Raw genomic sequence first — 26,677 nt, 5'->3', positions numbered from 1 at the left:
CTCCAGTCCTGCACATAAAACAGCCTCCATGTTTGGAGCAGGAAGCAACTCTGTTGACTGAAGATGAAAAAACAACTCAAAGTACAGAAAACTGATCATTTTATTGATCTGATATGTTCCTCTCTTTACTAATAATCAACAATCAAACCAAATATTGCTCCTGCAGACATGAATGATTCTTGGATGTTACTCCTGGATCATCTGAACCGTTTATAAAGGCAGCTCTGAGTTTGGCTTTAGATAATTAACATATATTTATAAAACCTTCATCACATTCAATGTTTTACATTCTAACTGTAGATTTTTTTTCCTGTGAAACTGAAGAAAAGCATCATTATTAGGGACACACTGATTGCAGTTTTCTGGCTTATTGTCAACCACAAATAAAAAAACAAAAAAAAAACCCCAAAAATCACCTAACCTTTTGATTCCAAGTTTGGTCAATGTCAATAAAAAGTCACTGGTGACTCTTTCAGACACGATTGGTAAGAATTGGTCCTCAGTCATGGCAGAGCAAACGAGGACAGTGGCAGATTTTTAGACCTTTTCAGAGTTGGATTAGATCAATTAAGATCACCTTCACATGTAAGTATCGACCGATCACCAATCAACCAATCATCAATCGACCAATGTTACGGAAATCAGGCCCAGTTAATCAATGCACCTGATGAACAGATTCGCTTCTGCTCTCTGACCCAACCACATGTGGTTAAGTTTTATTAACAGCTTTATTGGTTATTTTAAACCCAAATAAAACTGTTAAAAAATACAAAGCGTGGCCTGATGGGTTTAAATAAGAGATTTTGAACTGGGAGTATGATATAGATTGTCTAAAATCTATCTTTGAGATCTATCCATCAGTTGTAAGAAAAGCTTTCTGCCTCTTTCAGCATCCAAGCAACTTCTAGTCTTTACATATCGTTTGTGTGTCTCTGCTGCAATCTATTGATCAGGAAATCTCAAAATGCTGCCAAACTAAAAGATTTAAGTTGCAGCAGCTTCTTTCCAGCTTCTTTAGACGATGCCATGAAGGCTGCAACTGGCCACTGTTCACCTCGACAAGAAATATTGTGAAGTTTAATCTGAGATCTCATACAACAAAACCTTTCTTCACCATTATCAATGGGGCATGCTCCGACTCAGGACCGAACAGCAACCTGGTAGCGTAATCATTATCCAATACTTCCTGCCTAATTCTTTCCAACAGCTCCTTTTCTCCTCTTTCCCTTAGATTGCTCACAAACATTTTAAATATTGTGGAGCAAGACCAGGCAAACTCAATGACACCGATTTTAAACCGTGGAAACCCATAATCATACCCTCCAGTGTGCAGCCCAATAACGAGGCCGTGTTCATCAATAACTGGAGAACCAGATGTTCCACTACGCATGGGACATCGGTAGGTTACGACCTCTTTTTCTATTATTCCATTTTTCATTATGTCACCAATGCCTTGATCTATGATAATCTGTTTGACTGAGTTCTGGGTGAAACACAAGCCGTTGTATTGAGCTAAATGATCTTTTACAGCATCCTCCCTGCTTCCTTCCTCGACAATAATTGTGCATCTGGTGGTTTTCTCTCTCCCTGCAGGGAAACCAATAATCCAGACTTTACCGCTCTTCGGCACCGGACCGAGTCTCTTAAGGAGTCCTGGTGGAAACTTTACTTTCTCTGCTGTTGGGTCTTCAGGTATGAGCTTTAAAAAGGCGTAATCCGGCTCTTTCTGAATGTCAAGAAATATTTTCTCCACAGTGTACGACAGGTTCACAGTTTCTAGTTCAAAAGCAAGAGAAACTTTTATGCCATCCAGCAACTTTCCCTCAACCATACAATCTCTGAACAGATGTGCGTTTGTCAAGATGATGTTGTCACACACCACAAAGCATGTTCCCTGGGAAACATCATGCACAGAAATTTTGCAAACAGATACCTCTATTTCTTTCATCAGACTTAGAAACTCTTTATAACTCGGATTTGGTGCTTCTAGTTTACAATGGCCTGGCGGCTCATCTGCCTTCAGTCCAATTTTTTCACTTTCACTCTCTACGTCGTTCTGTTCTGGTTTATTTGTTGGAGAATGTGCTTTATATTTGGTTGAAAAATACATGTCGACCCTGTTTCTGGGTGGAGAAATGGACTCTGGGCTTTTATCAGACCGCTGTGCATTCAGGTCTCGTTTCAAGACCTTTTCTTCCGTCATCCTCTCCGTCTTCTTAACACCGGGTTCACTGGATGTGTTCCAGGATTGTCCAGCTGAAAAGCACAGTTAGAGTTCTCATTTCATGATTTCCAGGCGACATGTTGAACCTTCCTTCCCTTTCTACTCACCGGACACCTGCAGCCATCGGTGTCGCTGATTCCCAGAGGAGTCTGTTTGATGCTGCAACACATTGCAGGTCTTAGATTCTTGGCACCAAGTACATTTTAAAACATTTGAGCCTCAGTCTGTTGTGTTTATGAACTTCTATTTTTAAGTGAAACAAATCATGCAAGTTTTATATTTGAACTTAAATGTGTGAGTTTGTGTTACAGTGGTAAGTGGTGTTAACATTTTGTCATTCATCCAAGAATTCAGTAAACAAGCGTTTTGCTACACATCTTCATGCAGCTTCTCCTTTTTCTCAAAAAAGAGAAAGAAGGAGCCGTCGCCCCTCATGAGTCAAAACATTGGTCACGAGTCTGTGGTTCTTACATGAACTTGGGTGGTTTGTGTTGGTTTTCAGACATAAATAAATGTAGAATATTGTTGATTATTTTATTTTTCTAAGGAAACAAGCTCTACAAACCAACTGGACAGCAGCAGAACTTTTCAGCACTTTCCAACATCTGCTAAGAGCCTATAAACAGTAAATGAGTTGTTGAACACGCCCCGACCACAGGAATGAAAAATATGTCCTAAAGACAAAAACGGGATGTTACAGCAGAACCTGATATGGACTCTGACTCCGACTCTGTCCTGAAGGAGTTGACGTGAAAGATCATTTCTGACGAATGTCTCAGAAATCAAACAAGAGTAAATTGATTTGATCTCACCTGATATTATAATGAAACCATATCATGCAGCTCTAATATAAAATGCTTTATGAACACAGAGTGGTGGTTGGACGTCCATATAGAGAGAGGATTTAACTTTTAAAGGGAAAAGAAATAAAATACGATGTGAGGAAATAAATGCCGAGCCATATTTCCTGGAGAAAATAAATTATGAGTGTGAAGCACTGATGTATTGGTGGCAATGAAAAATATAGAAATAGAAAAAAGTTACATAAAATCACAGACACAAAGATTTAAGGGCCTGCGGATCTCCTCTGAGGCTCGTTGCATAAATGCAACAAATAAACAACAAATCTCTGTAATATTTCATTGGTCAGAGGGAAATTATTCCCCATATGAAGCTAATAAATTGTAATTATGGTTTTTATGAGCAAGCGCAGCAGAACAGCTGACAGCTGCTGGTCTAAATGGAGGCAGAAAGACCTTCAGCATCTTCTGAACCTGCAGCTCACCTGGATGCTTCGCTTTTTCTTAAGTGGACTGGAGACTTCATCTGGACCGACCTGATGAGCAGAACAAAATATTAAAATAATAATAACCAACATGTGCAGCTGCTCATTAATCCTTTACATTTATGTTATAAATGTTAAGAAATGATGACAGAACAACCAAAGTCTTACTCACATTTTCTTTGTCACAGTCGCTCTTGTTGTCCGTTTTGTTTATTGTTCGCTTTCTTTTGGCTGATGTCTTCATCTGTCAACACAAAAGTAAAACTTGAGTTCAAGAACTGACATATAAGTAACTTCAATCAAAGCTTTTAGTGGACAGGGACTCACCGTGTTCTCCTTGTGAGCAAGCAGCTCTTGTGGTTTTAAATCCTGCAGCTGAGAAGTTGAGATGCTTTGCAACTAAAACAAAAAGATCAACATTCAGGTCAGAGTGTGTTTTATCAGATCTGCTGCAGTGTTAAGATAAAACTTCTTTTTATTCTGAGTCTGTTCTCAACAGTGCAAGCAGCATTAGCCAAATCAGAAGAGCATCAGGATAGGATGTCCCAAAATGAAGAAAATTAGCACCAATTAACCAGCTGGCTGATAAATCGGTGCATCCTGAGTCTGCAACGAATAATGCAACACTGATGTCACATATGTTACCATTGTGACAGTTTTTCTATGCAGTGGAGGAAAGATGGCTGCTATAGAGAAGTTGTTTTGTTGTTCAGATGCTTTTTGTTTGTTTTCACAGCTCCAACATGATGAGCTGCAAAGGAGAAAGAGCCTGGAAGTCAGCAGTTTTAAACCAGCTGTCCCTCCTCTTGCTATGCTAACAGGCTATTTAAAAGGAGCTCAACTTCTTTATCTGTCCACACAAACCAACCGTGGGACGCCATTTTCATTTCCTAACAGGACGTAGAGGTTAGGCTGCGACCCCTGCAACCTGACCTTGCAGAAGTGGAAGATGGATGGATGGATGGTTGGATGGATGGATGGATGGATGGATGGATGGATGGATGGATGGATGGATGGATGGATGGATGGATGGATGGATGGATGGATGGATGGATGGATGGATGGATGGATGGATGGATGGATGGATGGATGGATATGTGCCGCTGATGTAAGGCCCACCGGGGATTTCCCATCATCTTGACATTTGACTTTATTTCACCTTTTTCAAAATTTCACACAGGTGAATATTAAAGAAATGAAATTTGTTGCAAATATGCAACAGATGTTACAATATTCATAAATACTAAAGAACTTCTAAGCTCTTCCTGTTAAAAGCAGCAAACTGTTTTCTCCAAACTAATTATACACAATATGAGTTTGTCTTACATGTAATCATCTCTTATGCAGATATAACTCAGCTCCATGCTATTCTGTAATAAACATGTATTTACTGAGATTGTTCTGCAGAGTTGCATCATGCACTAAAAAGTCAAGAAATGAAGTAAAAACCAGACAAACCTAAAAGTTGAAGAGAAAAGATCAGCGGCGCCTTTAAATGAGATGAAAGGAGGATCAAACAGTTTAAATAAACAGTTTAAATGCCTTCAGTTGTGCAGCAGAAACCCGGTGCGTGTTGCTCTTCCTCTTCCTCTTCCTCTTCCTCTGTCAACACATCTGAAGGTTGAGGAAAAGGCGCCAAACGTGCTACATTCAGGTGCATCTGGGAATTAACAGTTTCCCTCTTCAGCCAGATTAGGATTAAACGTCACAGCTCTGAATTCCTGCATTTCATTTTTCTTCTTAAAATATCACCAGCAAAAACATCACTTTGTTCATGAAACGCAGCTTTAAGTCTTAAGAACTTTATGATTGTTTTTCTTCCAACTCTTTAAATGTTTACTATTATTATTACTATTATTACTTCCAACGAAAGCAAAATATTTGTATTCATTGTTTATTTCGTTTTTTAAAACGTTACTGTTGATAAATAATAAATTATATATTTTTTAAATAGAATAATTATATAACTTTAACTTTATCTTCTCTTCCAGCAGTTTTGCTGTTCACCTGCAGTTTAACTCTTCTCTTGCCGTGTGCAGCTTTGTCCACTGGATGGCGCTGTTGAGTCAAACATCTGACTAGATAAAAGTGTTGGAATGAAAAATCTCAAGTGTTTCTTCAGGTTCTGGTATTTTTCTGCTGTTCTGCTGGATTTTAATAACTGGAGGATATTATTACTCTTATCTGGACATTTGATATGAAATCTAGATTAAATGACAGAAAAAAGCAGCTTAAACTTCTCATATCAATCAGTCTGATCAGCTGTTTTATTGGTGGCTCTGTGACCTGCTGCACCTGTTACCTTCTGTATTTTAAAACCTGAACACACATGAAGCTTCCAGCACCTTTTCCTTCTAGTTAGCATGTTTATTTGGTTCTGTTTGGAAAGAAATTTCAGAATTAACAACTAAACTAACAATTTACCAAGAAAAGGAGCAAATCTGTTACCTAAAGCTGAACTTCAGACAATATTGATATCAAGTCTTTTCAAACATTTCCCAGTTCATTTTCAAACTTTTCTAATAGAAATAGAAATGATTGAAATAACACAGTTTAAATTCACTATAGTATATTTTATTACTTATTGTTATCAATAACATCTTGTTGTGATTTTCTGCATTCTGAAGCAGAATGTAAATTAAAATACAACATTTACTAATTGAAGCTAAAATCAAATCCTAGATATTTTGCTGTTCTTTTTCAGAAAATATATTAAAAACAATCAACGTGTCGCCGTAGAAAATCTATATAAATATCTACAATATCCCAATTATATTTCTCCTAAAGGTCCTCTCTGAAACATTAAATGATTTAGTAAGTTAGTTACTAACTGCGTGTCTCTGTTTCTGGGTTTTCACTTTCATTTGAACTGCATCAGCTCCAAAAACAGTAAAAATGATTTAGGGAAAACTCATTTTTAACCTGCTGCAGTACTCAGGTCCTCCACCAGAGGGCAGAATGACTTAGACTCAGCAGTGAAGAAGGGTAGAAATAATCTGATCTGTTCTGAGACAACACTGGATTATATTATATGAGATATTTATGAGATTATTTGTGTGATTCACAGGTTTAACTAACGATTGTTCCTCTAAAGATGTTCTGGTTCTGGATCAGTGAAAGTCCAAAGAAAACCTCTGGAAGATCTTCAGAAAACCTGGAACAATGAATGTTTGCTGTGCAAATTAAATAATCTACTATTTATTTTGAAAAGTGGAAGTTATTATGTTATTTATTTTGCTTTTGCAGTAACACATGACAGAAACATCAGCAATGAAACATTACAGAAACCAATACGTGTTCATTTAAAGTACAGCTATGAAACCTGATTATTAACTACAAGTTGAAGGAACAGTCAAAGTAATTCAATAGAAACATTATTACCATGATAGTCAAATGACATACATACAATTTAATAATCATTAGGCACTTAGAGTCAGTTAAACATACCTTAACATTTAAGAAAAGTTTCCTATATGAGGAATCTCATCTGATTGTTTCCTGTTGCTTCACACAACAGGAAGTAACTTTATACATCACACTTTAATCTGGATGCTAGGTTATTATTATCTCTGGGTTATTATTAAACACAAACAAAACATTTATTTAAATGGATCAGAATAATCAGACCAAAGAAAATATTTGTTGCAACACATTTTTACTTGAATAATAAAAATAATCCAGTTCCAGAAAAGACCCAACATTCAGACTAAATTCAATCAAACTATTATTTCAGAACATGTGTCAAACTCAAGGCCCGGGGGCCAAATCTGGCACACGGTAGCTTTTTATGTGGCCCTCCAGATTCACTAAATGCAGTTTTTATGTTTACTGCCAAATTATATCAATCAGTCCAGTTTCTTGAGAATTATGATGAACATTCATGCAAATTCAACAAATATTGTTTGTGCTCATGAATAATTGGGAGTTTGTTGCAGATTTTTATCAAAAATTGTCAAAAACTTTCTGACTTGTACTAAACAGTCTGAACTGATGTCAAATTATAATCCATGATCCATACAAGAAATCACATTTACCATGAAAAATAAGTGCAAATGTTGCAAATATTTCCAAATTAGTAAAACACTTTTTTATTACAAAATATCATAAAGTTTATCACAAAATCCTGGAGGGACTGAAAATCTGTTTGATGATATTTAATTGTAAGAATTTATTGATATTTAACAGTTGAACAGGTTTTATCAATACATTCAGGCACAACCGGTCCTTTAAGAGCATTCATGACCTTTGACCCAAAGCGAAAATTTGTTTTACAACCCTGATTTATAAGATTTAAAAAAGCAGAACCAACATTTGTAAAGGAAATTCAGCAAAGCTGTTAAATGTTTGTTTATCACTGTATTCAATATGTCATGTGATGTTATTTGTCTTGACATCTAAATTGAAAACTAACCTATCTCCATTTCCTCCTCAACAAACTGTTCTCCTGTTTCATTTCCTGTTTCATCTCCTGTTCCATCTGTTCTCCCCTGATTCTCCACACATGGAGTCTGAATTCTCATCAGTCCAACAGATTCAAGGATCTCCTCAAGGTAAGGATTCCCTTTTGCTTCCACCTGAATTCTCCACAACAAATCCATCCTACCAGCTTTCAGGAGCGCAACCAGAAGCTTTTTGAATATATCAAGCAGCGGGTAGCAAAACTCCAAAACACTGTGACCAGGAATTATCTCATCATAGAAAAATCCACCAGAGTGCAAACCAAACACCCGTCCAAAAGCATCAAACACTGGGGAGCCAGAGGAGCCGTGATACATGAAGGAGTTGTAGGTCACACAGTTATCTGCAACGGGATCTCTTTTGATGTTATACTTAGTTGAGCAAAGACTAACATGTTGAAGGGACGCTACATTCTGCTCGACAGCCTGATCCCTCTGCTCTTTCCTGATGATACATGTGATGTCCATTTTCTTCACTTGTCCTGCTGGATGACCAATAATACAAGCCCCACTATCATAAACAGGTTCAGGTACTGGACCAAATTTCTTCAGGAGACCTGGATGTTTTTCCTTTAGCTCGTTTAGATCAGGGATTTGGTCGAGCTCTAACAGAGCAAAATCTAAATCAGGAGTTCCACCAACTAGAGTAGCCTGATATTTCATCCCTGGTTTATCTTTATTTTCAAAGTTAAACTCTGCAGTAATATTCACATAGTTCCCCAAGTCATTTATTTTCTCCCAAGGTTTAAACAAGTGGGCATTGGTTAGAACAAAGTTGTCAAACAGAACAAAGCCCGTGCCCTGCACAGCTTTCTTTAAGTCAGTTAAATCTGAATTATTCTTCTCCTCTACGATCAAAAGACAAATGGACTCGCTGAGCTTCAGCAGATTTCTCACAGTGTGAACTTCACTAAAGGAGTCCTGGATCTTTCCAAAGTTCTCCTTTTTCAGTTTCAGGGTTTCCTCAAAGGAACGATCAGGAAATCTGCTCTCCATCAATTCCTTCAGTTTTGGGATTTGGTTCCGCAGAACCTCATTGATCTCATTAAGGTCAATTTGAATCTGTAATTCTTCTATTGCTGCCTTTATACTGACACCCTTTTGTTTTGCATGCTCTAGAACTGTTACAGTTTCTTTCGTCTTCAGTTCTTTAGTTGATGCAGAACCATTTTCCTGCTGCAGATCATGGCTGGTCTTTTGTGTCGAGTTTTGCTCTTTAACTACTTGTGATGGATTTGTTGCTTTTGTTTTTCTCTTCCTTGGAAGACATATCTGGAATTTCCTCTCATGTAGGTTGTCAACTATTTCTGTAGAGTTTGTAAAGTCTCCACTCTCATTATCAGACAACTTGAAGTGTGTGAGACCATCAACAAAGCGACCATCCCACCTTAAAGCATCTTCCACTGTCATCTCTTTTGTCCCATAAACACAGAAATACCTAAATTTCTGAGGAATTCTGTTACATCTAAAAATGAGATGTTTCTTTGTTTTGGTGTTTTCTCCTACTTCTTTATCAATGAAGAAAACAAAATAATTTCCCGTTAGTAGAGGTCTGGCCTCTTCTGGCTGTTTCTCAACAACTTTAGCTGATGTAGTTATTGTGAGACACTCTTCGTCCTTCACACAAGAACAAGGAAAATGTGTTGCAACAATGTGAGAATTATTCCCTTTACCCGAACTAATGATGATGTTTTCATCCGATATTTTTTTCTGTGTTCTCATTATATATTTGTTATATTCTTTGGGTTGCTCTGACTTTATTGTCTGAAGAACAGTACCTTGTTTCTTACAGTAAACCATGTATTCTGCACCATTTGAACCAAATTTGACTTTGAATTTATGATTATGGCCATCCAGCTGTAAATAAAGTAAACAATCAAAGTCAGAAAACTGAATAATAACAATAGATTAATGTAGAGAAATGATTCAAATGCCATGAAGCAAATTACAAAAACTCAAACCTCTGCAGTTCCATCTTCTATTCTTTCTTTCTTCACACTTATTGGATTCATCTGTAAAGAAGAAAAAACAATAAACTGCATGGTCCTGATACATTATAGACATTTATTTCAAATAAATACGCTCAATTCTTTAAATATGTGAAAAATGTAGTTCTATGAAATGTTCTTAATAAATCTCTACTTTTCTGTCATATACTATGACACATCACAGTTAAACAGAACAAACAAGACTGATGAAATTCTGTGACTGAAGGCAGCACCTGAACATCCAGACCAAACTTCATTAATTATGTTTTATAATTATACAGTTTAGACAGTTCCATCATGAACCAGAAGCTCACCTCATTCTCTGAAACTTCTGGTCTTTTTCTGGGTGTGCTGCTGGAACTACCAGGAACATCCTGTAAAGCAGATGGAAAGAAACCTCCATGCAGTTATTTAACATCTTACATAACTATAATGATCACTAATCAGTGAGAAAAGAAGATTGTCATCAACTCAGGTCTTACATTTGGCTTTAGTAAAAACCTTTTTATATCTTGCTGGTTTTCAGCCACTTTTTGCTTCTTTGGAGCCATTGTTTCCGCCAACACAGTGAAAAAGTTTTAATAGAGTCTGTTAACTATAATATGAGCTATTCTATCACCAACATGAGGGAAAATTACTCACCTTCAGCTTATAGTGAACAAGAAGTCAAAACTCTCTGCAACACACATCAAATATTAATTTAAAAAAGAAAATTTATCTGTTTCATTTGTACTAAAAAGCAGGTCAGGTTTAATAAGCCAGATTTGTCTCTGTAGAGATTCTTCTAGTTGTTTGATTAAACTTCTAGCTTACCTGAGTGAAGGTTGTGACTGTTTCACCCTGATGTTTTACTAAAGGCTGTAAAATGAAAGACCTCAGGGGCAATGGAGACACCTGGAACCTTGAATCACTGCAGACACAGGAGATATAAACTGTTTATTTTATTCAACGTGTGGAAAGTAAAATAATTATGTAGGATTGAAGTTTTTACTTTCATATTTTATGAAGTTAAAACAGCACCTACAGCCTAACAGTGCATTATTTATTCGTTCATTATGACATATTGTAGAAAACTCCAAAAGATTTACAGTCATGATTTGTGAAAGTGAGGCTGCACAGTGGTGTAGTTGCCCTGCAACTAGAAGGTCCTGGGTTCAATTCCCGGCCTGGGGTCTTTCTGCATGGTGGGTTCTCACCAGGTACTCCAGTTTCCTCCCACAGTCCAAAAACTGTCAGACTGACAGGACAAACAAGCATACACACACACCTTGGGAGAATTTAGAGAGACCAATTAACCTGATAGTTTTTGGACTGTGGAAGGAAGCCGGAGTACCTGGTGAGAACCCATCATGCAGAAAGACCCTGGGCTAGGAGTCAAACCTATGACCCACTTGCTGCAAGGCAACAGTGCTACCAACTGTGCCACTGCCAATAGTTTCATAAATGTGCCACTGCCAATAGTTTCATAAATGTGCCTCTGCCAATTGTGAAACAAACTTAACTCCATAGAAGTATGCCATGAAAGCATAGATCTTCATTTGAGAGCTGGCATATTGATCTCTGGCTTCAGCTGAGATCTTTCTCAGAGTTTCAACCAATGGTCCATTTCATTTGGGAAATCTAATAAAAAAAATTTTTTTGATATATAGTAATATATCAAATAAATAAATGTTAATTTAAAAAAGATAGATCATTAACAACAATCTTGAAAATAATGAGCTAACAAAAAATATTCCACATTCAAAATGAATAACTGAAAATCTAATGAATCTTCAGTTAAACTCAGGCAGGTGGGAACATAAAAACATAAAAATGTTCCCACCTGGCTGGCTTTATTCAGCACACACCCAGTTCCTGTAAATACGTGCAGTTCCTGCCAATGTTCTCATAGACGGGAAGAGATTAAAATAAATAATTTTTTAATCTCAAATTTTTAATTGAGATAAAAAAAAGGGTTTATGTTCTTATACAGCCTTGAGTAACAGATAAAAATATATGTCTGTACCAAATAATAACCTACTGACACTCAAAACTAGTTTTTATGTGAAGGTTGTTGCTAGCTTTTCCTTTTTTTTTGATTTCATAAAAAATCATAAAATACAGGAAGCAGCTGACAGATTAATGTCAGGCACAAAAAGTTGAAAAGAAAACCAAAATGTACCAGAATAAATATTTATTTTACAACTCAGTACAATTGATTTTTAACATTTTTACATACTTTTTCAGGCCATCTCTTCTAAAGACATACATTCAATAGTAAGCTCTATTCTGATCACAAGAGAAGAAATAAAAACTTTTCTATGAATGATAAGAAACATGTCTTACCTCAGCTTCTCTCTATCAGCTCTGCATGTTCCAGGAAGTGAATGAAACCTCTTTACACACTTTTCTGCCCCTCCTCAACCAGCCAAAGTTGCAAATGTCAGTCTTTATTGGCACATGTTCCAGTGCTGAGAACAAGACAGAACCAGCACAGGATGTGGTCACTGCACTAACTGTGCCTGAAAAAGCTGTTAGTAATATTCAAGAAACTCACCTACACATAACCGTCACATAATAATAAGCGATTAAGAGCGTAATATAATTAAAATGTGTTTGATAATTTACATGATGGTCATTAACACTTGTTAAAGTAATATTTTATTTACAGAGACTTCATAAACCATTTCATTTATGGTTTTGTGTGGCTTTTATTGTATTTATTATTTTTGGCTGTTTTTTATTTTTGATATTTAAAATATTTTACAGTTTCAGTGTTGAGTTTTCTGCAAAATTAAAGTTTCTTGATGTTTGAGATGTGAGCTTGAATTATTACTTGAAATGGTCTCAAAACAACAATATTATCAGTTATGACAACAATTACTGGAACAATTTATCCAGCAAAATGTGTTATTTTGACAGACTTACCAACAAAAACATAATTATTGAGACTCAGTATGTTGTTACACAAGTTATCATCATGATAGTTTATTATTAAAACAAGGGTTAGAAATTTAGCTTCAATTAATTAGTAAAGAAAAGAGGGTGCTGGGAAAGAGCATGAACACATGTCCACTGTTCTAAAAGCATAACATAAATTAAAATCATTCAATTTCTCAATCTTGAGGAAGTTACATATATCTCAAAATCATTTTAACATGAACTCTGCAGTATTTAGTTGTATTTAGTTGGGCCAATACTACAGGTTGAGATACTATGAGGTTGAGATACCACTCAACCTGGAGGATCTTCTTAAGGTCATCATTCTCAGTTATCATCTCCACAGTCTCCTCCAACATCTGATCATTTCCACTTTCCTTCAGATTAATCACAAACTTCTCAAATATACTGAGCAGAAGATGGGCGTACTCAATAACATGGTCGCCAAGACCATATCCTCCAGTGTGAATCCCAAAAATCTGGCCATGAGCATCAAACACTGGAGAGCCAGAAGCTCCATGATACATGAAAGTGTTGTAAGCAGCCACCTTTTCTGCTTTTTCTCCACCCATCATTATATCATCAATGCCTTGGTCCTTCAGTTCATTTACTTTTTTGACAATGACCCTTTGGTCTTTGTATTTAGCCAAATGATCCATGACAGCCTGTTCTCTCTTTTCTGGCTCATTGATGCATGTAGGATCTATTTTCTTCACACTTCCTGCAGGGTGTCCAATAAGACAGGCCTCTCCACTTCCAGGAAGTGGACCAAATTCGTTCAGCAGCCCTGGTGCTGAACAGGGCCAGGTAGAAGTATTTTTCTTTCTTTTTTATTTGATCCATTTGGTTCTTTCCTTGGACCCAAACAGGTGTACACTGAACAGGTTTTGAACAACTCAAGCTGTTCACAATGAGCATATATTCTGTTTTTTTCCTGTAAACACAGAAAAATCTAAATGATTTGGTTTAGTATCACATTTAAAGTTGTTTGTTTCTGTATGAAGAAACCAAAATAGTTTTCTTTTGGGAGGACTCTGGACTCTACAGTTTGTTCTTTAGTTCATGTAGTTTGTCAGACATGTTGCCGCCTCATAACAAGATGAAGGAAAATGTTTCAATAATGGGAAAATCCAAACTAATGTTTGTTTTATCAATATAAGGTATAGACTAAAAATCTCATCATGAGTCTGCAGCTCATATTATTTTATGAACTTTAAGTGTTTTCTTTATTGTGGTGCACAAAGTGATTATTATATTTTAAAACAAAAACTCTGCATCCCTTCATTATCCTATGGAACCAACAGTAAGACGATAGTAACACGAATCCTCCTGTGAGTTTAGACAATTGATATTCTGCATCATTGGATGATTAAATCTAATCACAATATTTTCCTCCTTTACTGCAGCACTTTGTAGACATTAGACTTTTACAAAATAAGGGCATTTACTCAATATGAATAAACTGAATGAGTGTTTATTATAATTTTAATTATAATTTTGTTAAAATTTATGTTGGACTAAAAAATAATATTGGTGATATTTTCATTACTGATTATTTTTGCTGCTGTAGGATTTACAGCAGCTTAAAATTAAAGTGAATGGTTCATATTACTGTTTATTGTGAACACAAAGTATTTCAACCCAAACGTGAAACTTTAACATCTATACTAAAAAAGGAGACATTTGATCAGAAGCCGTCGATAAACTGACAGGTTTCAGATTTATTTGTTGAAAAAGAGAAAATGCTTTTCCTTTAAATGACAAACAGTACAATGCAATCCAAAAATAATGAACAATGGAAATAAAAATCAACAGGTTATAAAAGTTTAAAATGATGTGAATACGGAAAAACAAAGACGTCCATAATGTAGTGATATCATCTTAGCAGTACAATCAGAAATACATGATTTCTGAAACAGTAATGAAGATATATGAAAACTGATTACATTTCATTCAATCACTGAAGAAAAAGCCAACCTATTTTGGAATAAAAAAAGTAATTTATACCCCTGAGAACATAATCTGAGAGATTTAAAACACAAACATGCAGATTCATGAGCAATTTCAGCTGCTTGTGTTCAATGCAATGATTACAACTAAGGAATGAATATAGTCAATGTAAACATGAGATGATTAAACAATAAAGCCTAGCAATAGCAATATGTTGATCAAATTACCATGAAAAATTAATCATTCAATTTTCAGCAAAACATCAGATCCAGATTTAATCTTTGGTATTCAGCAGTTAAAGGAAAACAGAAGACAATGTACTTTATTGATATTGAAAATGGGAAACTATTGGGCAGCAGCAGCATGACAAAAGGTTTGCAGAACATGAATTTATGTTTACTGAGTTAATTTTCTTTTTGTTCAGGGGCAAATAAACCAATTTCATTTGCCCCTGGTAGAGAGACCCAACAACCTGTTGTGCATCAAGGCAAGAAATACGAGGACAAGAGTCTCTGATCTGGTCAGAGACCCGCCTCTCGCCCAATTACCGGTGCAGAGGAACCTCTGAGATGTTGCAGGGATAGAAGGATGAAGACAATTAATTTATTGATGGAGGAGCATAAAATTTAACTGATTTGTTGCTTCTTCTGAAAAATCTGTTAGAAGACCAGAAGGTAAGAGAATATGCCTAATAACTTGTTCAGAATTCAGGTCCTGAAGTTGGATGGTGTGGAGTTGGATGGTGTGGAGTTGGATGGTGTGGAGTTGGATGGTCTGGAGTTGGATGGTCTGGAGTTGGATGGTCTGGAATTGGATGGTTTGGAGTTGGATGGTTTGGAGTTGGATGGTCTGGAGTTGGATGGTGTAGAGTTGGATGGTGTAGAGTTGGATGGTCTGGAGTTGGATGGTGTAGAGTTGGATGGTGTAGAGTTGGATGGTGTGGAGTTGGATGGTGTAGAGTTGGATGGTGTAGAGTTGGATGGTGTGGAGTTGGATGGTTTGGAGTTGGATGGTGTGGAGTTGGATGGTTTGGAGTTGGATGGTGTGGAGTTGGATGGTTTGGAGTTGGATGGTTTGGAGTTGGATGGTGTAGAGTTGGATGGTGTAGAGTTGGATGGTGTAGAGTTGGATGGTGTGGAGTTGGATGGTGTAGAGTTGGATGGTGTAGAGTTGGATGGTGTGGAGTTGGATGGTGTGGAGTTGGATGGTTTGGAGTTGGATGGTGTGGAGTTGGATGGTTTGGAGTTGGATGGTTTGGAGTTGGATGGTTTGGAGTTGGATGGTGTAGAGTTGGATGGTGTAGAGTTGGATGGTGTAGAGTTGGATGGTTTGGAGTTGGATGGTGTAGAGTTGGATGGTGTAGAGTTGGATGGTGTAGAGTTGGATGGTGTAGAGTTGGATGGTTTGGAGTTGGATGGTCTGGAGTTGGATGGTCTGGAGTTGGATGGTCTGGAGTTGGATGGTCTGGAGTTGGATGGTCTGTCCACACACTTTCATCTTTCTGATAATGCAGCTTTGGATAAGAGTCACATCTGCATGTCCAAGATGGTGATGTGTAAATGGTTGTTTTTTGTCTCTGAAATGGACTGGTTGTCTCATCACCATCTTCTGTGAATGTAGGAATTTAGCAGGTCTAGCAAATATGAACTGACATGTTAGTCTGATTAAATTTTTGAATCTTGAGAAAGTTAAAGATGTAGGTCAGAAACGTTCTAAGTGTATTTGGCCTGATCCACCTCCATTGGCTCAACCTGGAGGATCTTCTTAAGGTAGTCCTTCTCAGTCACTGCCTCCTTAACCTTCTCCAACATCTGATCATTTCCACTTTCCTTCAGATTAATCACAAACTTCTCAAATATACTGAGCAGAAGATGGGCGTACTCAATAACATGGTCGCCAAGACCATATCCTCCAGTGTGAATCCCAAAAATCTGGCCATGAGCATCAAACACTGGAGAGCCAGAAGCTCCATGATACATGAAAGTGTTGTAAGCAGCCACCTTTTCTGCTTTTTCTCCACCCATCATTATATCATCAATGCCTTGGTTCTTCAGTTCATTTACTTTTTTGACAATGACCCTTTGGTCTTTGTATTTAGCCAAATGATCCATGACAGCCTCTTTTCTCTTTTCTGGCTCAATGATGCATGTAGGATCTATTTTCTTCACACTTCCTGCAGGGTGTCCAATAAGACAGGCCTCTCCACTTCCAGGAAGTGGACCAAATCTGTTCAGCAGCCCTGGTGGTACTTTTACATTGTCTGGTTTGGATTTGGAGTTGGGTTTTGTGCCATCTGGTTTCAGCTGAAGGACAGCAAAATCCAGCTCAAAGTCAATGTCAACAAATGTTTTCTCAGCAGAGAAGTGAAAGTAATTTGTCTCTGGCTCAGGTTCGTCATAGTTAAACAGAGCATAGACTTCTACGTGATCCAGCAGTTTCTTTCCTTGGACACAGTCTTTAAACAGGTGTGCACTGGTCAGGATAAACTTGTCAAACAGCACAAAGCCTGTTCCCTGTGAAGCATTAGTAACAATGACTTTACAGACAGATTTGCCCATTCTGATCAACTTCTCAAGTCTATGAACTTCACTGAAAGACTGTTGAATCTTTCCAAACTTCTCAGTCCCGAGGTTCAGAGCTTTCTCATAAGAATCACCAGGGAACCTGCTCTCCATCCATTCTTTCAGCTCTGGAAACTGCTGACGCAGAAGTTCATAAATCTCTTCAGTGGAGCAGCCGCTGTTAACTGGCTCTTCCATTGCTTTTTTAACACTCCTCCCACTGACACGAGCAACATTTAGGATGGAGATTGTTGGGTTTCCAACACTTTCCCGTTTATTCAGTGGAAGACGTATCTTGAACTTCTTACGGTGGAGGCCATCAACCTTCTGTGTGTGCACAGTGAGGCGGTTGGGTTTTTGTTATCAGACAACTTGAATTCTCCAAGATTGTCAAGGAATCGGCCATCTTGCTTCAGAGCCTCTTCAACCGTCATCCCCTTTTCCCCATAAACACAGAGAAACTTGAACTGTTTAATGATTGTGTTTCTGAAAAACTCCTTTGTTTTGGTTTTCAGACCCCCAACGGTATCAATGTAGAAGACAGAATAATTGTCTTTTGGATGTATGGTTTTGTCATGCTGCTCCTGAACTTTCTCAATCTTTTCTGATATATAGTGATGTAAAATCACTGTCTCCCCATCACCAATACAAGAACAAGGGAAATGTGTCGGAACCACAAATTCCTTGTCCTGTTTACCCAACTGAATGATGATGCTCTCATCTGCATACTTCATTATCTTCTCAGTTGTGCCAAGACCGGATCTAATTGATTCCAGGATTGTACGCGGTTGATCGCAGCTGATGGTGTACTCTTTAAGTTCTGTTGGAGTGAGTTTTACTATGAAACGATGGGAATGTGTTGCCTGCAAGAAATCAGTGGGGAAATTTAACTGTGATTACAGAAATTAGGTTTAACAATTGACTGTTTTTGCAGATGATAGAAACTAACCAGAGAATCACTTCCATTCTCCTTCTTCACTCTCATTGGTGTTTGTGTCAGAGTCTAGGGAAAAAGTAAAGCAAAGGGAATTGGAATTATTTCAATCTCCCTAAATCAGTCTTATTCAGCATTTTTATTTCTGCTTCAGTTTTTACAATTGATCAGTTTAGTGATTTTGTAGATGTCCATCTGTCACTGACTCAAATAAAAAGACAAGGGAAAAACAGATGAATAGTCGTTTCCATTGCGCAATTTGACATTTTGAAAACAAGATTGAGGTGTTTTTTTTTTCAGCTGCATCAAATTTCACCAAATTTGGTGGTACATTTCTAACTGCAATAGAAATGTTTTATCCACATCATAGGAGTCACATGGTCAACAACCAGATGAGAAGCACAACCTGGAAACGGTGCTGTGCTTTTGGCAAAACCGAGTTTTACAAAGTTTTAAAGGCAACAATAACTGGGTACAGCAACGTATTTTATAATGTTTTCAATAATCACTGTCAGATTACGCAACAGTATTAAAAACATCTTCATAAAGATTGCCAAGAAGGAGTTAACTTTTGTAAATATGTGCTTGCATTTCTACATACAGGATGTGTGTAGAAATGCTGTTTGCAGCAGCCGTAAGCAGGCAAAGCTTAACGGTCCTTTTGTCCTTAAGACAATAAGCGGACATGACACAGGATGTTCATAGTGGACACTTTGAGGAACCGCCATATTAAGATCACTGGGACTGAACTCCTGCTGCAGAAATACAGATCAACCACTGCAGTTTTTAATTTATGATTTGGTCACGATTGCCCCATTGCAACAACAAAGGAAGGAACTAAAAGACTTTGAAGTGTGGAGGGAGATATTATAGATATTATCACAATTTACCTCAATTCACTTTGTTTATATTCTCAACAAATATCTCAGACCAGTTTCTGAGACAAGAGAAAAGAAGCAAATTACAGACAGATTGAAATTTGTCTACATACTTTCTAATAATACAATTCAGCCAAGTTCAGTTTACTAAGTTAGAAGGAGGCATATTATACTGATTGTTTATGAACTTGCAGCTCACCTGGGACTTTCCACCACTTTTTGTTGGTGTTTTGAAGGAACTGCCAGGAACATCCTGTTAAAAGAAGGCAAATGTGTAACAACAGCAGAATCCTTTTCAACGTACAACTCCCAAAGTCAAGGTCATAAATATTAGGCACCGAATAAATAAAAAAATTGCTTTGTTAAACCAGCGTCTTACTGACATTTTCCTTCCCAAAGTAGCTTCTGATGTCTGGCATTTTTTCTGAAGTCTTTCGTTTTTTGGGAGCCATTTTGATGAGCTGTGAAAACGACAAAGACAGAATTGTTAAAAACAACCTGAACAACTAGTCACACAATGAGAATGAATATTAACTATTTGCACTTTTGTTTAATCCAAATTAAGTCAGCGGCTCCATTAGGAAAATACAAAAAGGGAAAACTTATTCTTTCAAATGTCCAAATAAAATTAGTGTCTTTTTTAAAACTGTATTAATTGAAAAAAAAAAAAAACAAGTGGGAAAAAAAGCCCTGATGTGACTCACAGCTCCCATGACTCACATCAGGAGTCATACTGGGAGGGTTTAAGCTCCCAGTAAGAGCGGGAGATTAATTCCTCATTAGCTGTCAAGCCCCAATAAGGGCGCCGCTGTAACTTAGTAAGGAGTCCAACCTGCCATAAAAAACACTGAAACTGATTTTAATTCCCCCCCTATTAGAGTGAATGACTCATGCATGTAAAGTTGCATTTTGCAGGGGGGTTTGAACTAAAAATCCTAATATTAATGTTAGTTAATGTTGTGCAGAAACATTAGCTGCTGCTGCTGCAGCTCCAAGGGAAGCTGCAGGTCAGAAGCCAACTTCATGCTGTCTGGTTGTCATAACTTCACACCACTGAGTGTATAAGCAATTCATTACATCAACAGAAATTATACATTTAGAAATTACATCATTTTCCCGTTTTAAATTTAACATAACTTGTTTTTTTGTCCCATGTTGTTAAATATTTGAACATTACTTACGAAGCTTTTCTGCCTGGAAACTGTTGTTGGCTTTAGATGTTGACTTTAGATGTACAGTAAAAAGTGAGAAAAATGGCGTAAACAACGGAAGGAATGATACCGACAGCAGTGGAAGAGAGGTCCGAGAGGATTTATGGTTGTTAACCGGCAGACATTAACCCACCAGTGGGTGTTCAGTCCCGCCGTGGATCCTCTCTCTACCCTCTCACCTGCCACTGATCCAATGTCAGCTACTGAGAGGGGATTTAGAAAATGGCGCCATGTGTCCAGAGCCAATCATCGACGACTACGTTTTGCATGGTGCATTCAACTACGACTGGGAATTCTGAAACTAAAAAGAACAAACATCCATTTTAAATCAAAATTTTATATAATCGGTTTACATGTTGTTTTTTACGTTTGCTAGTTTCGTGTATGTTCAGCAAAGTTAATTTTCTCCGTACCGTCAAACTAGAGGTGCGAATCCAAGTTGTTGTAAATTTCCTGTTTCTGATTTTGTTTGAACTCAACCTGGAATGGTTTCATTTCAGTCCACAAAACCTCGCAAGAGTAGTTTCGCTTTTTTTGTAGGGTCTTTGGTGCAAAACTGATCAAAAATCGATTTATTTACTGCATGCTTATGTCTGTTAAGGTTAATATGGAGTTTCACATGAAAGCTGCTCTTTAAACTACGAATGACTGATTATTTCTGATAATAAATTAGAATGTATTTTTATTTATTTCCTACTTACGGAACGTTTCTGTTTATATCATAAGTTTTTTGTGCCTTTCTATCCTAAAAGGAAAAATCTCAAACTTCAGATATTTCACAAAGAGACATTAAGATTGATGAAAAAACCTCACATAACCTTATATTAAAGCAGAAAGTACTGCGGCCACCATAAGAAAGTATTGAATTATGCCGCATAACTGACTGTACAGTACTGCCAGGGGATGCAAAAGAAAAAAAAATCCCCATGTCCCCAAGGGGGCGCTGTGTTTTTTGATAAGAGTCATAAGATTGTTGGACTAAACTGCATGCATTTCATATGACATACACTTTGAAAATATTTCAGAATTATTTATTAAATACAAATTCAGATGTTTTGGCAAATAAATATTTCATTTGACAACACGGACATTTTTGACACTTTAAAATCAAACTTTTGTATTTTTCAGAGTACTCATTCTCTGTGTTGATGGTTTAGGACAATAAACCAATAATTTACCTGTGAAATTAACTTAAATGGACAATAGTTAAATAAAACATGAGCTCCAAATGAAACATTTAAAACAAGCAGACCTGAAAACATAAAAAGCTTTTAGGAGTAACCAGAACCGTTTGGACAGAGAAGTCCTGATGTAAACACTGTGCAGAGAGCTTTAGATAAATAAAGCAGAAACTCATAACTGGAGTCAAACAATCCAGCAGCAAAGAGTGCAAATAAAACCCAATTAAACCGAGATAATACAAGATGAATTAATGTTTAATTTAAACAAAACCTGTTTGCAAGAAGCAGTTTAAGAATACTGGATCTGTGCCTGGAGTTTCCTTTGTGCGAGCAAAGGAAACTTGATTTTGCAGCAACGTTTCAGCCCAGAAGAATTAATCCAGCAGGAAATTCAGCAAGAGTTCAGAACAGCGGCCTGAAGCAGTCCTTTTTGGCGCTGACTGCAGATAATCCTGTAGCGGTGTTCCTCAGGGCTCTACTCCAGGCCCAGAGAGAAGTTTATCCCATGAACGATGCCGATGATGATGGGTTGCCAGGCGACTAAGTACCGCAGCCAGTCGAGCAACTGGCCGTACAAAACGTGGGTTTTCTCCCAGCTGGAAGCAGGAGGAATTAAGGAGAACAGCACAGAATACCGGCTCCACTACATCAGGATTAAAAATCAATTATTTCAGGATTCCTCAGTTTTTATTAAGTAAGAACAGACCGAAAATGATTTATCTTCAGGATATCAAGCTTTTAAACTCAATATGGTGTAAACTTTTGTGTAGCTCCTAATGCAAGTGACAAACATATGTTTGTATTTATTATTCTTACTTTATGTGACTTTTAAAAAATAAAATATTGTTGAAGGAAACTTGTGGAGCACAACTTTCAAGGATACGGGTTGTTCATCATCCTCTTCAGGTCCACCTTCTCGTTGCAGTACGGACACGTCTGCTTCTTACCCACAATGCACCAGCCCCGGATGCAAAACTCATGGAATCTGGCAGAGTCTGAGTTAAGGCTGACAGGCTCCACATGGAGAAAAGGAGCGTTTCCTGACCTGGAGTCACGTTCCTGCTAAGAGAAAAGCCTGAAGCAGGAAGAAACGAGAGCAGCAGGATACATGTGACCACAGGAGAGCTGGAAGGTGTCCTCTATAAATCCCTCCTCCTCCACCTCCACCAGGATCCTCTGACCGCACACGGCACAGATGTCTCCACTCAGGCTCCTGCTGGGCATGCCGCCCTTGTTGTAGTACTGAAGGCACACAGATGGGTGTTTCAGTATTCTACAAATAAGACCATCAAAGTAATAACCAGAACATGATATGGGGCTACTTACATTTTTCTCTAAACATTTATAGATATATAAAATGTGCTGATTCTGCAAGCTTGAGGTAATTTTTTGTTATTTTCTGCAGAATTTTTTGCACTTAGAGTAAATATTTACTCAGACTGGACGGTTTTGTGCATTAAAACCATGTTGGGTTGCAGTGAAATGGTCTCTGCTGAAGGCAGAGCGGCTTCCTTTACCCCGATCGTAGAAGCCATGTAGTCAGAGCAGATCTCTGCAAAGTCGCGGCCCATGACACCGTAGTAGAGACCGTAAAACAGCATGATGACACCCACGTCCATGGAGTCCTCCGCCTTGATCCTGCACAGGCAAACAAACAGGAGAAAGACGAAATGTTTTAAAATAAAGGTAAAAATTACTGCACTTTATTGAATTAATCAGTTTTTCTTTTTATTGTACCTCAAACTGCAGCTGATGCATTTGCAAAATAAAAAAAGACAAAGTAAGTTTCTTTGCTTTCAATTCACTCAAATTTCAAGATTTTTATGTAGTTTTAGAACACTGTGCACATTACTGTAAAACATTAACCTTATACTGGTTGAATGGTTGAAAGATGTTTTTATCTACATGCATCAAAAGTAAAGGGAAAGCTGGGAGACATTTGCTTCTGGTGTTCAGAGCTTGTAATGTTGCTACAGAGATTTTCTACATCAGGACAAACTTTGATCACCTCTAATTCAAAGTGAGAAACTTCTTAAATAAAGGCTAGAAAGTGCAACACTGAATGCAGATTCTTTATGGTACGGTTTATGAGCACAACAAATCTTATTTTGTTTGAAACAACTGAACAAAAACTATAATCTTTAGTGCTTTGCTTGACATTTTAAAACCAGTAGAAGACCACAGGTTGGCCTTTTTTCATCTTTGAATGATATTTAGTGAGACAAAACTCAAAATAACAGTGAATAAAATGGTAAAATCAATGTGTTGCAAATCAAAGAGCAATCATGTCAATTTAACTTTTGAAAACTATTACATTAATAAACCATTATTATTCTGTCCTGTAGAAAATATAAGGTGACATGTTTATTTTCATCAGTCATTTACACTTAAAAACTAATTAAAACAACTCAACACCTGTTGAGAATCCACATGACTTGTGTTTTTGCTTGGTTGTGACTGAGCTGACTGACCTGAAGAAGACGTTGAAGCCGAACATGGTGAACATGATGGCCAGGTAGCCCAGGACGCCCACAGCGTAGCTCAGCTTGTAGATCAACAGGAACCACTTGTAGACCATCCTGGACAGGAAACACAAACACGGCGAATAAAAACAATTCAACACGTCAACACAGAGATCCATGTTTATTCAGGTTTCACAAATAAAACTGAGAATTTTACGTTTCAAAAGCCTCACACAGGAACCTGGAAGACATGGTTTAAACTTCCTCCCTGCATCCTTTTCATCTCCTCTGAGATTTGGGGTCAGAGTTCAGGTATTATGTGAGCATTTAAGATGCTAATCAGCTGCTCCTGGTTGTAAAAATAACACTTTGTTGCCATGATTACACTTCCAAGCAGAAACTTTATTTCTTCCGTCTGTGCCAGACATCTCCATTGAAGTTCATGTTTCTGTCTTTTTGTGTTTAGCTCTCATGTTCAACCAGGCACCAAGAGCCTTGCTTTCAAGTATGGAAGCTGCAGCAGCCAAAATACTGCAGAAACTCCATGACAATCATCATTTATTTATTTCTGATCTATTGTAGTCGACCAGGTTCTCCTCTTATTGTTAAATCTGTAGGACTCGTTTATTTTATCATTAGTAGTTTTTAGCTCTCGTTCTCCGAGTCGGCCTCCTACCTGGGGGTCCTGCAGGACAGAGGCTTGCGGGTGGCTCTGAAGATGATGTAGCTGGTGATGACGGAACATCCCCCACATGGACAGGAACCTCCACCAGTACAGCTTGATGGTGAAGTAAAGTGGGACCACCCACATCTGGACCAGAGTCACCAGCTGGAAGAAACAGAGCACATCACAACTTCACTCCAAATCCCAAATCTGGCAAAACTTTAGCTAAAACCACCGAGTTTTTATATTAATCTGGCTTTTAGGATGTTTAAATGGAAAATTTTGATTTTTTAAAAGTGGATTTTGTTAAGAAGCCACCAGTTGTTCCTTACTGACCTTTGGTTTTATTGAAAGGAGTTTACAGATTACATAATAACAGACCTTGAGGTCAGAGGCCCCATCTGGGTCGACTTTACAGGTTTGTAAAACAAACCTGTAAAGATTTCTTCCTGATGAACAGAGCAGCTTCCTCACCCTGAGTACACCATACCCATGGTGAAACATGGTAGTGGCAGCATGATGCTGACACCATACTTTTCCTCAGCAGTGGAAGCAGACATGAGCTATTTAGCAAACATTAAACTAAATTCCACTCATAGCATATAAAAATAGTAAATATTGACTCAGGGGCTGAATATACAGACATGCCACACTTTTCTGATTTTTGTTGCAAAAAAAAAAGGATATTTCAAGTTTTCAATTTTCTTGCACCTTACATTTATTAACTACTTCATGCTGGTATGTCAGGTAATAAAATAAATTGAAGCGTGTGGTTTTGAGGAGACGAAACGTGGAAAAGTTTGTCAGAAAAACCACCAGGTGTGTTTGCGTTTTCATGGAGAGCAGCTGGATTTGTCTGGCTCAGAGGAAGCAGATCTTGCTCACGTTGTAGGAGCGGTGATGCCTCTGCTTCCACTGCACCAGGACGATCTGCGCCACCACCAGCGTGGCGATGAGGATCAGCACCATCTCCGCATGCATGGCCTCATGACCCCGGTGCTTGACGTGCAGCCGCTCATGCTGCACCCTGCAGAGAGGAGGAGGAAGCTGGAGTCACGGCTGATGATGCCTGTCCCTCAGCATGATGACGGGAGCCGCCTGCACTCACCTCCAGTTCTCCCGGTGGGTCATCTTCAGCAGGTCGTCCTGAGATGATGGGACACAAATAGCAGCAGCTGGGAGGTTTGAACTCTCTGGACATTTAAATGTAGGTCAACACGACTCATCCGCTCAGGTAAACAGCCGATACAACCCGGAGAAACGTCATTTAGCAGCAGGTAGATGACATAAACGTGGTTGAAACGTGAGTAATAACATCTCTGTAATGCCACGTCAAAACACCGGCAGTTAACGGCTAGTTAGCCTGTTAGCTTGGCAGCAGTTATCCGCGCTCATTTCCGCTTCTTCACGTAAAACACGGAACAGTTCGCAGTCAGACCAGAATAAAATATTCCTATTTTAACAGTAAACCACTGACCTGAGGTTGAACCCCCGCCATGGCCTCACCCTGTCCGCTCCTGGCGAAGACCAGCCGGCCGGCGGCGTTAGCGGCTCCGAGCCGAGTGTACGCGACGCCGTGAGGGACAATACGCACAACTTCGCATTTTTAAAATACTATTCCTAAAGAAGCAAGTTGAATATAAATTTTAAACCAGATTTTACACTAGTAAAGCTTTCCATACGGAAGATTAGGGCATCTGAAAAAGTATTTTTTTAATGATTAAAAGCATCAATGTTTGATGAAGTTTTATAATAAAACGAGGCAAGCAGCAGCTTTTTTCTCCATCATTAAATAAACTTCTGGTGACTTTATGACTTGTGCCTGTTAATATAGAGTCTTCATTCTGCCTGTATGACTATTTTCATGTTTACTTTATTCTTGGAATATAAAACAAATCTTAGTCTGACCCGATTAACTATCACACCGGTCATGAAAGAAAAGTATTTCTAGCAGAAGTTATAT

At 37.9% G+C, this 26,677-nt stretch overlaps 4 protein-coding genes across 4 annotated transcripts; all 4 read right to left on the bottom strand.

Annotated features, from left to right (window-relative positions):
- Positions 1–767: 767 nt before the first annotated feature.
- LOC129351425 (serine protease FAM111A-like) lies at positions 768–5,070 on the bottom strand. The gene is made up of 6 exons (XM_055020285.1): positions 4,968–5,070; positions 3,837–3,908; positions 3,682–3,753; positions 3,510–3,560; positions 2,332–2,383; positions 768–2,256 (listed from the first exon to the last, which is right to left on the bottom strand). Exons 3-6 carry the CDS (start codon positions 3,751–3,753, stop codon positions 1,091–1,093), a joined length of 1,341 nt encoding a protein of 446 aa, XP_054876260.1. The 5' UTR covers positions 3,837–3,908; positions 4,968–5,070; the 3' UTR covers positions 768–1,090.
- Positions 5,071–6,720: 1,650 nt separating this feature from the next.
- On the bottom strand, positions 6,721–12,355 carry LOC129351261 (serine protease FAM111A-like). The gene is made up of 6 exons (XM_055020158.1): positions 12,280–12,355; positions 10,768–10,864; positions 10,437–10,630; positions 10,269–10,328; positions 9,928–9,978; positions 6,721–9,823 (listed from the first exon to the last, which is right to left on the bottom strand). Exons 3-6 carry the CDS (start codon positions 10,503–10,505, stop codon positions 7,916–7,918), a joined length of 2,088 nt encoding a protein of 695 aa, XP_054876133.1. The 5' UTR covers positions 10,506–10,630; positions 10,768–10,864; positions 12,280–12,355; the 3' UTR covers positions 6,721–7,915.
- Positions 12,356–16,156: 3,801 nt separating this feature from the next.
- On the bottom strand, positions 16,157–20,569 carry LOC129351392 (serine protease FAM111A-like). Its single transcript, XM_055020260.1, is given in 6 exon segments — positions 16,157–17,734; positions 17,737–18,247; positions 18,334–18,387; positions 19,396–19,449; positions 19,580–19,657; positions 20,378–20,569. Coding segments are annotated over 5 exon segments (1,887 nt in total). The 5' UTR covers positions 19,649–19,657; positions 20,378–20,569; the 3' UTR covers positions 16,157–16,535.
- An 853-nt stretch (positions 20,570–21,422) lies between these two features.
- LOC129351361 (RING finger protein 175-like) lies at positions 21,423–26,281 on the bottom strand. The gene is given in 10 exon segments (XM_055020237.1): positions 21,423–22,184; positions 22,472–22,573; positions 22,697–22,830; positions 23,106–23,226; positions 24,060–24,167; positions 24,727–24,789; positions 24,791–24,879; positions 25,600–25,741; positions 25,823–25,860; positions 26,192–26,281. Coding segments are annotated over 10 exon segments (939 nt in total). The 5' UTR covers positions 26,213–26,281; the 3' UTR covers positions 21,423–22,063.
- Positions 26,282–26,677: the final 396 nt, after the last annotated feature.

Source organism: Poeciliopsis prolifica, unplaced genomic scaffold, assembly GCF_027474105.1.
Source record: "Poeciliopsis prolifica strain line A6 unplaced genomic scaffold, Auburn_PproV2 SCAFFOLD066, whole genome shotgun sequence".
Taxonomy (NCBI): Eukaryota; Metazoa; Chordata; class Actinopteri; order Cyprinodontiformes; family Poeciliidae; genus Poeciliopsis; species Poeciliopsis prolifica.
This window is presented reverse-complemented; position numbering and strand designations above follow the sequence as displayed.